The sequence below is a fragment of the Ischnura elegans genome (genome assembly GCF_921293095.1).
Source record: "Ischnura elegans chromosome 13 unlocalized genomic scaffold, ioIscEleg1.1 SUPER_13_unloc_1, whole genome shotgun sequence".
Lineage (NCBI taxonomy): Eukaryota > Metazoa > Arthropoda > Insecta > Odonata > Coenagrionidae > Ischnura > Ischnura elegans.
In genome coordinates this window covers 581,677-592,533 of record NW_025791657.1, presented here as the reverse complement: position 1 = coordinate 592,533, position 10,857 = coordinate 581,677, and the positions used below count along the sequence as shown (strand labels likewise).

Sequence of the window (10,857 nt, the reverse complement as noted above, 5' to 3'; positions counted from 1 at the left end):
ACAGCCTGTTTCATGCAGCATTTGCTGCAAGTCTTCTTATCAGAGTGCTCACATTACCCAACACGACCGTACAGATATCAGCGAAAAACCTTAATCCTGCAATGTTTGCTGCGAGTTTCTCTCTGAGAAGTCTAACCATAACAGGCACTATCATGCAATACAGGAGATCAACCTTATTCACCTATCTCTCTGAGATTTTGCCTTGACAGTCAAATGTGAACAGAGTTATTGTAATCCCGTGGCAGTCTAATTAATAAGTGCTAATTAGCCTTCAAGATCATTACTCGTTATTGGCTGGAGGACTTTTTGTTTGAAATCGTATGTTTACTTTGATTATGTTGTAGTGCTAGTAAACATCAAATATGACAATGTTTTATAACCTAATCCATACATTCTGGCACTTTTTCAATTGTGAAAACTATTCCCTTTTCTGTAATTGTAGAACATTACATTTCATTGCACAAATTTGAAACGGGAACCAAAAACATCTATTTTAACTATTCCATTCAACATTTTGTCACTGTTCCTCAAAAATTCATTTCTCTGTCACTATCATTTTCATAACTGTATATGATTGACATATGAAGAACAAATGGGTAAATTGATCTGTATGGTGGTTGTTTGCTCCTGGATTCCCTAAGAGAGCTCAATTATTATCACGTTGTAGGTTTAAATGTGCTTTAAAATCACCGTGCAGTGACCTGTTTTAATCATTTGACAAAAACCTGCACGGTCTATAAAATATTGGCAGCCATTAATTATTATCATATGATAATTATGTTTGCACTAGCTTTCTGTGTTATTGATGTCGTTAGTTTAAAGTATAATGATATCAGGGTTATTTGAAAAATATTTTGTTTCAAGAAATATTTAAGCCATGGAAGATGTTTTATGTTTGGTTCCTAATTTTATAAAGTTGGTCATTGGTAAATAAAAAAAATTTTAAAACAAGAAATTGCTCCGACAAAGACCAGAAGTACTTTAATCTTTATAGGTTTTCTAATAGTTGTTAAAAACCCTTTTGATTGTGATAAAACCAAAATTCGAGATAAAGCATAAATTGAATCAAAAACATTATTTAAAGAAAGGACTTATATGTAAAAACAATAGTTTTAATTATGTTCTGACAAGGACAGTTTTGCCAAACTTAATTGTAATCTAGTGAATCAAAATTGAGGAATTATAGAAAATATAATCATATCACAGCATAAAAGCAACTCTCTAAGAAAATTAACAACCATAAAAAGGCAATTTAAGATTTCATTTATTACAGGCTTATTTTTTAAATTTGTTTCTTAATTCGTAATTGCATTTCTTAAAATGTTATGTTGAACATTTTTTGAGCTGCAAATTTAATTTTTAATGCCAGACCACTTCTGTAGGTAAATGTTTTTTTAATAAATTCCCTTAACCTCAAAAGTTCCAATTAAATAGTCAAGGGTTAATGAAACGTTAAGAAAATATATTCCTCATAAATGATCCTATTCGCAATGATACTATCATTGAAAAAAGGAAACTAAGTGATTATCTAATGTCATAATTACAACTATACATACAAATGTAATTCTATGAGTGAAATGAGTCAATGAACAAGAATTTTTTTAATTTACTCAACTGTGAAAATTACAACCCTCAATCTCATTTCAGGTACTTTAAAAAGGATATTGAGAAACGTCTGCATGACCCCCAAATTGTATTACAATGCCGTCATGTATTTTTCAGTGTAATGGCGAACTTGAAACCTTTTCTGGGCTCCAGGGATTTTGTCATGTAGCCTAAATGTGAACCCCAGTACAAGAATTCATACACAATTTTGCATAAATCGGTTTACATAAAGGGTCAGTTTGAAAGCTGTAAAAAAAAACAACTTTTTTGATAGCAATGAAAGTGTAAGCTTGGTAATTTAAGTGTTATTAAGTTACAAAGCTTACTTTGGAATAATTTTAGCTTTAGGAAATTAAAATATCAGCTGTGAGATAAGTTCGACGGGATTCCGCACAAAATATACAAGTCAACCGCCAATGAATATAATTTGTGGATGAATCTGGTTAAATTTAACCCTTTCGCTGCCGTTCAATCTCCGAAAGCCTTCTCCTCATATGCGGCGAAAAGGTTAAAATGCGTTTCGTCGGCCAATGGAGCAGGTACTCCCAGGATGGTCGTGGTACACCCTCCAAAGTGTCGCTAATCCGGTACCCTATCCTTGACGAGCTAACCCACGCAGGACCGTCTCATCGAGCCTACCAGCGGGGGTCGAAAAGTGACTGCAATTTGAAAATCAATCAATCAATCCGATCATCGAAAAAATATTGTTTGCATCGCACTCCTGCCAATCAAGCACGTCTTTGAACCGTGTTTCTGCGATGAAAAATAACGATTTTGTGAACTTTGCCAAAAACGTGGCTGCGGACCACCGGAAAATACCCGGTTTAGGAAAGTTAACAAAATCGTTATTTTTAACGCAGAAACACGGTTCATAAACACACTTGAATGCTTGATTGGCAGGAGTGCGATGAAAAAAATCATTTTTTGATGATCGGATTGATTAATTGATTTTCAAATTGCAGTCAGAGCGGTCACTTTTCGGAAGGGAGGCTGGTAGGGTCGATGAGACCCCAGCAAGGAAAAACTGATTTCCATCAGATTTGACACTGATTTCCAACAGGTTTGACGCACTGATTTCCTTCTCCTTTGAATCTGATTTGAAAATTGAAACAGCTGAAAATCAGTTGGAAGACAGTGGGAAATCAGTTGTGAAGGTCCAACATGGCGGCTGTTTTCCTACTCATTTCCATGAATGTGGTTTGACTCTGGTTTCCACTGTTCAACAGATTTGAATCCGGTTTCCCCGTTAAAGCTATTTCGAATCTGTTTTCTACCTTCATACCTATCTGAATCTTGTTTGCGACTCGATTCTCACATCCTATGACCTGCTGATGCATAAGTTAACTTCGGATACATGAGTTAACTGCTGATACCCGAGGCGGAAATAATTATTTCCGCCAATTCCAAGTTTCGCAGAGCTGCACTCAACCAACGTTTGTAACTTCACATACTACATCTCTATCATCAATCCTGATGTAGACTCAGCTGAAAAAAGTTAACAAAATACAGCCTAACAAAATGAACTTCATGTAAGTCTCCCACCACAACAAAATAACACAGGCTCTATTAACGTATTTATTAAGAATGCACAAACCCTGTTAGAAGTACATATTCAATTGAAAATACATAGTCATCTAATTTGGTAAAATTCTGCGGCAGAATACACTTAAAATCTCAATTTCATGCGTTAGAAATAATTTAGGGAAACAGAATTTACAGATGAAATCTCATTTGAAGGAGAGTTAGACAAACTAGTCGTGCTTTTTGTAATTGTTTATCAGTTCTTGAAAAGTCATCGAAAGGCAAAAGTTTTGCCAAGAGTAACAGAACAGTCACTGCACCAGAACAACAACAACTTACATCAGATTCCACAATCTTGAATTATCGAAGAGCACAAATTTTTCCGTGATTAACAGAAAAATCACAACACTAGAAAATATTTCAGATGCCTTTATGAAAGAAAGACTTCTTTACGTGACTAATGAAAATAATTCTGGTTCAGAATTAAGCCAACGATATCTGTATGTTACATTACAGAAACTTGCCATTAATGTTTAAATACATGAACACGGTCGTTTCACTTAGCACAAACAAACCAGCAAGATACACAATATTCTGAAAATCCTGGTAGGTTCTCTTCGGCGACGTAACGCAAGTACATATTATACATATTGCATACAAAAATATTAGTAATCGCTCAAAATCTGTTGACACAAGATAAATTATTCAATGAAAACACAAAAGATCGAAACCACATCAGACTTTCACTGTCGCTTGAAGACTGAAGAGATGCACGAATGGCTTAATTCAACGCTGCGGGAATTTAGCACTGGTTAAATAATACTGATATGATTATTTTTTCACCACGCCCTATTACTTTAGCACAAAACAGAACCACAAGCACGTAAACATTCAGAACGGAATCGGCGTATCGGCGTTGCTGCTTTGGTTCGCTATCTTTTGTAGTTAGGTGGCAGCACTATGCCCGCTATATTTTTTTAAAAGGCGAAGTCGCAAAGTGAGGTTTAAACGTGCTTAAGCCGTATTAGCCACTTAAATTGCATGCCCGGTGACCGCCAGCAGGTAAAATGATGCACAATTCAAAATGTGGATGATATACAGTAAATGTTTTTCATCACCCGTGATTTTTTGCAAGACGGCAAGGTACATATTTCCTCTACGTCATTATTTTATTTCTGACCATGATTTTGAACTAATTATACTCATTGACACCTCAGAAGAAGTAATTTTCCAATCAACGCAGTCGTAAAGCCTGTGTGAGATAGATTTTTATAAGACACTCATTTCAAGAGAATTTCAAATAGAGTATGTGCACATTTTTGGGAAGTGATCTTAAAAAAGAATTTACACCTCAATTAGGCTAAATTCCGAGTCTGAGAATAGAGAGGTACTTTTTAAGCGAGATATTAATTATTAAAATTTTCAAAATTAATGATGCGCTGAAACACCAGTCGGCCATATTCTCAAGGCTGTGACGTCATTTTGTTCGACGTGTTCTCAGGCATATCTTGTTCTTTAGGGTGAGCCCCTCTACAGCGTATACTGAGTTTGAAAGAAGCCATGGAATGCCCTATGAACTAGATTTAAAGTGTGTGCATGCCCAAGGTCCCTAAAATATAAGGTTGTCTCAGTCAGCACTGCGCATGCGCCAACTGCTAACCCTTGACGTCACTGATGACCCGTTGTACGTTCACCAGGCTTGCCTAACGTGTGCGTCAGTGTGCATGCGACCATTGCGACTCATCAGTATTTTTAAATACATCTCTTCGTGGAATAAGGGTGCTGCAGGTGCCGAGTAAAGTATCATATGGATATTTCAAAAGTCCAAGTCAGTTTTTTGGATAAGAAACTCCTTTAGAACAAGAAGGAAGAAAATGCCGGGGGCCCGGTGTACCGTGGCAACATGCACAAACAGCCTAATTAAAACAAGAAACTCTGGCATGGATGTTTCATATCACAGGTAAGTGTATGAAGATTTATTCACCAAAATTCTATTATTCATGTTTAAATGCTACTTTGTTTCGTATTTCGCCATTCTAAGTCTTTCAGTTTGTCCTCAGTATAGGGTACACATTTAAGTCATGAACAGCTAGTTTATTAGCCTACATTTAGATTATGCTCAGTTTAATTTACAGTGACGTTATATCATTCAATCCTAATAATAATAAGTTAACTGCCTGAACTACTTACGGTGTGGTTTCAGATACACTTCTAATCGCACATGTTTTCTTTTAGAGATATTTTCACAACTAACACCTCGTGTTGTTAATCAAGTTAAAGTTAATCTCAAAGGTGATCACAGCATTTCATCTAGTCAAGGGTACGATTATTTTGGAACAATATCATGTGGAACAAGGCTGCGTATTGAGCTTTTCCATTTCGTGAATATAATTATGCACGGAATATGAAAATATTTTCAGTTCCGGCATTTGAGCTAGAATTCCTCATGTTGTGCTGATGCTTTTACTAAATCAACTCCTTCCAATTTTATGCTCCCTCCTAATTTACTTTGCTGATCATTAAAATGTTAAAAATAGCAACTGGTAAGAGGTGAATTAGGTATTTGTATCTGCTCTATTGTTTGCCAACGAGGTATTACGCACTATATAATGAAATGCAGAAAACTTTGTAATTTCATTTTTTTCAATATATTACCTTATTTTAGTAAATTCCATTTGTCTTCTATCTAATCTTTTAATATATGCCTTGGGGACGTAAAATGCTCTATTATGCTTTTCAAGAAATGTTTTCAGAATTGTTATTGAGTTGGTATATAAATTTTTTCACTGCCTTACATTTTAACTTTTTGTGCTACATGAAATATAGATTTTTTATTTACTTTTGATCCATCATTTCCATGATTGATATGCAACATAATGCTTCCATTTGGCCAATTAATTTTCTTACATTTATGAACTATTGAATTTCTGCATATCATTTGTCTCAGTGGTTCTTAGTTGCCTCACAGGGAGTTGGAAGTAATACACTTAAAGTTGAACAAATGCATTGATAGCGTTAAAAACTATAGACATCCCTAACAACACCGGATATCCTACGGATATCCGTTTCAGGTCCGCTATGTCCTATCTAGGTCCGCGGGCAATCAGGATATCCGTCGGATCTCCCACGGATATCCGAAGCCGGATGATCCGAAAAATGTCCGAATGGGATGATCATAGGATATTCTGTTACAGAGCTATAATAACAATAATATACAATTGTTACCATTATTGCATTCAGATTTGCACAATACCAATGCAGTTACAGCAAATTCATTGATGAAAACTAGCTGAATACAAATAGCAACTCTGACTGCAAAGAAATATTCGAGTTAGCATTTGAAGTTTTTCCTGCAATTTTTGGTTTTCGCTCATTTTTTAATATGGGTTTTCTGTCGAATGCAAGCATATATCAATAAAGCAATGCAAGCAGGATATCCGTTTCAGGTCCGCTATGTCCTATCTAGGTCTGCCGGCAATCAGCAGGATATCCGTCGGATCTCCCACGGATATCCGAGGCCGGATGATCCGAAAAATGTCCGAATGGGATGATCATAGGATATTCTGTTACAGAGCTATAATAACAATAATATACAATTGTTACCATTATTGCATTCAGATTTGCACAATACCAATGCAGTTACAGCAAATTCATTGATGAAAACTAGCTGAATACAAATAGCAACTCTGACTGCAAAGAAATATTTGAGTTGGCATTCGAAGTTTTTCCTGCAATTTTTGGTTTTCGCTCTTTTTTAATATGGGTTTTCTGTCGAATGCAAGCACATATAGTTTGGAATTGGTGATTATATCATTTACTAATTTCCTCCACAATGACAATTACATATTAACTTTTTCTTTGAAAGTAGAATGAATAATTTATACTTTTCACCTGTAGGAAGTCATTTTAATGTTATGTATGCATTAGGGATCCTGTTCCACCTACAATTGTATCTAATATATTTAACCTGGGACTGGGACTGCATAGATTTCAGGGCTGATAGTTCTCCCACTGAGTTTGAAAATAGCGCGGTAGAAATTAAATTCTTAGTGCGCCGAAGATGGAGCAGTAGTCAAAAAATGACGGTCGCTAATCCGTCCCCAACTATCTATCCTCACTTCCCTCACTTCTAAGTTCTTGTTCGACCGCTTCGTGCCAAGACCGGAGAAACCTCGCTGCTCGCTGCTTATTGCTGCATTTCGCTGACGTTCATCGTTGAACTCAAAATAGTCCCATCTGGATTTTAGTTTTATATCATATTCTATGCCATTTTAGTCCATTTAATTTATTTTTGTGGGGACTCGTCGGACAAAGTCATTTCGGCTGTGACCGCTGTGACTCATCACCTCACCTCGTGGTGAAACACGAGACTTTTCTCTTTCAACAACTGCAGACATTTATTAAATATATCTGGTGAGTACATGCTAATTATTCATATAGTATTTAGTAAGAACCGCAAATGTGTAAATAATTAAACGGAAAATATTTAGTGATGTCATCAATTGCCTGTAGCTGAACGTAATTTATTTGCAACAACTTATTTGAAGCACAAAAAAAAGCTTTCTTACTAATTATGGTTTTTATATCGAGGGAAATAACGATTGCAAGGGGAATTTAGGGGTGTGTAATGCACGTGCTGATGGACTTTTTTTTCTCTCAATTTGGGCATCCGTTTATGCCCGTCTTCATTTTAGATACAGGTACATAAATAATGCTTTAATTTAAAAGTTTAGGGTATTCACGTGCGCGGTTGTATTATTACATGCCTTTGTAAAACTATAAACGTCTTGAGTTCAATGGGCATGGGTGACGGGGATCACGGGGTATCCGGTGACCGGGAAAAACTGGAAATATGCATTAATCATAAATGAATTTTTGCTCCTACTTGTAATTTCAAACTCATTAATTTCAACTTAGTTTCACGTAAAAAAATCCGCATCAACGCCCATTTTCTGGCCTAAAATGTGTTATTCGTTATTGTTTCTCGTCAGTGCTTAATTATCGCGAGTAATCACGTAAGATTAACCTGGAATTTTCTTTAATTCCCGTGGGTAACCTGAATTAACGCATGCATTTCTCTGCTTTGATTGGCTGGACACCCTAACTCATTCCAATTTCTGCTTATTTCAGCCATGCCAAAAATACATAGAAAGCCGTACTCTGCAATTAGTCGACGGCAATTAAATAGGAGAATACAGGGGCATATTAACGAATCCATTAGCATCCTCGGTCATACTGCAGAAGTCCTTTCCACTGAAAGTAATTTTATTTCCGGTAGTACCTTCTCGCATCAATCTGAAGAGTCTAATTCTGACCTCGCAGAACATGCTACTGAACTGGGTGATTGTGAAAACGGAGTGGGTGGTACTCCTTTGTGTACTGTTTCTGAAGGAGATAATGTGGACGGTTTGGAAAATGTTTCTTTGATTGAGCCAGACAGTCATAGACCAAGCGAAGGAAATAGTGTTGTGGAAGAAGTTGAAGCTTCTTTTCAGGACAAACTTGCCATCTGGGCAATAGAAAACAATATAACTCAGTCGTCAATGTCTAAGCTTTTAGCAATTTTAAAGGAGCATCCTTGCCATTCTTCCTTGCCCCGAGATGCGCGAACGCTGCTTCGGACACCTAGACGGACTGTCGTCAAAGATATGGCACCTGGCAAATATTGTCATTTTGGATTGTTAGGCGTAATCAAAATTGCCTTAAGTCACTGCCCGTCTGACAACATTCCTGATACCATTAAATTATTCATGTGCGTTGATGGTCTCCCTCTTTCGAAGAGCAGTGCAAGCCAGTTTTGGCCCATACTTTGTTCATTGCTCAGCGAAGATAAGCTTTTTGGCCCTTTTGTGGTGGGCCTCTACCATGGGAATGCAAAGCCAAGTTCTGCTGATGAATTTTTAAGGGATTTTGTGGATGACTTGAAAAATCTCTTGGACACTGGCATCGACTTTAATAATAGAGTTGTAACTGTTAAGTTGAGTGGAATAGTGTGTGATGCTCCTGCTAAGGCATTCATTACCTGCACAAAAGGACATGCTGGTTATTTTTCCTGCAGTAAATGCTCACAAGAAGGGAGGTACATTCGTGGGAGAGTCTGTTACCCTTCTTTGGATTATGCCTTAAGAACAGATGAGGGGTTCAAAAGTCGAGAACAGGAAGAGCATCATGTTGGCAATTCTCCTCTCGAGGAGATTTCAAGCTTTGGAATGGTAACTCAAATTCCTTTAGATTACATGCACCTAATTTGCTTAGGTGTGGTGCGTAAATTGTTGAACCTCTGGCTAAGAGCTGAAGTCCCAGTTCGTTTAGGAAGTAGGGGGGTGAAAAGCATATCAGGTCATCTTATGGAATTGAAGACTTCTATTCCAGAAGAGTTTGCTCGTCAGCCCCGAGATTTGAAAGAAATAGACCGGTGGAAAGCTACTGAATTTAGGCAACTGTTACTCTACACCGGTCCTTTGGTGCTGCACTCTGTTCTTCCTGCTGACAAATACCAGCACTTTATGGCTCTCCACTGTGCAGTATCTATTTTGGCGTCAGAAAAGTACTGCCAAATATATAATGAGTACGCAAACTCACTGCTTCACCATTTCGTTAAAACTTTCTCAGCTATCTATGGACCTGAAAACGTGTCCCACAATGTGCATGGGTTATTGCATTTGTCGGATGATGTTAAAAAAATGGACCCTTGGATGCCTTTAGTGCATTTAAATTTGAAAACTACATGCAGAAACTGAAAAGGATGGTCCGGAAAGCTGAGAAACCTTTACAGCAAATTGCATCTCGTTTGAGAGAAATGCAGAATCTTTCTAATGATAATATTGAGATGTTAGCCCATGTTACTGATGTCAGTTACAAAAGTGCGCATGTGGGTGGTCCCCTGGTGGAACATTGTATGGACCCTCAGTATAAAAGGGCAATGTTCAATTCTTACTGCATAGGTTTACATGATGCTAACAATTGTTGTGGCCTGAGAAATGGCAGTATTATTAAAGTGGAAAACATTGCTTTCAATGAACTCACCAAGGGTATGGTATTTGTGGGGAGGCAATTTTTAGATGTTAATAATCTTTATGCCACTCCATGTGACTCTTCGCTTATTGGAGTGTTTCTTTGTGGCCCGAGAATGTCTGTGCTACAACAATGGCCTGTAACAGATTGTGTTATGAAGTATGTGAAGCTACCTTTTAAAGGCAATTATGCTGTGATTCCGCTCATGCATACTAATAATTAACTGTGTATTGGTTGCACTTCACCATTGAAATTGTTAAATTGTCTTATTTTTGGTTTTGTCCTGTAAATGTGTTATAATTAGAAAGATGTCAAAGAGATTTGCGGTGGTTCACTTCTCCATGACGAATGATGTTTCTACCCTAGTAGAAAAAAGTGTGTTCATTCAGTGTTCTTTTAATGTTCATTTAATGTTCAAATTGTGTTCCTTCTATGTTCACCGAATGTTCACTTTATGTTCTTTTTATGTGTTTTGTGACAGAAAGAACATAAAAAGAACACAAAATGAACACTCGTCTGTGAACATAAAAAGAACATAATTTGAACACAAAATGAACACTTTTTTGAACATCAAAAGAACACAAAATGAACATAAAAAGAACATTTTGTTGAACAACAAAGAAAAAGCTTTCACGGAAGTCCCATCATTACCATGAACACTTTCACATCATTGCGAATCAGATGTCACTGTTTGGGTAAGTTTCAAATCATTTTATT

The 10,857-nt window shown here is 36.8% G+C and overlaps 1 protein-coding gene across 1 annotated transcript; it reads left to right on the top strand.

Annotated features, from left to right (window-relative positions):
• The first annotated feature begins 7,266 nt into the window (after positions 1-7,266).
• LOC124172464 lies at positions 7,267-9,866 on the top strand. Its single transcript, XM_046551904.1, has 2 exons — positions 7,267-7,539; positions 8,257-9,866. The coding sequence occupies exon 2, from the start codon at positions 8,259-8,261 to the stop codon at positions 9,864-9,866; it is 1,608 nt and encodes a 535-aa protein (XP_046407860.1). The 5' UTR covers positions 7,267-7,539; positions 8,257-8,258.
• Positions 9,867-10,857: the final 991 nt, after the last annotated feature.

Coding starts and splice junctions, on each gene's coding strand:
- LOC124172464 (XM_046551904.1), top strand. CDS start 8,259: ATGCCAAAAATACATAGAAAGCCGTACTCTGCAATTAGTCGACGGCAA.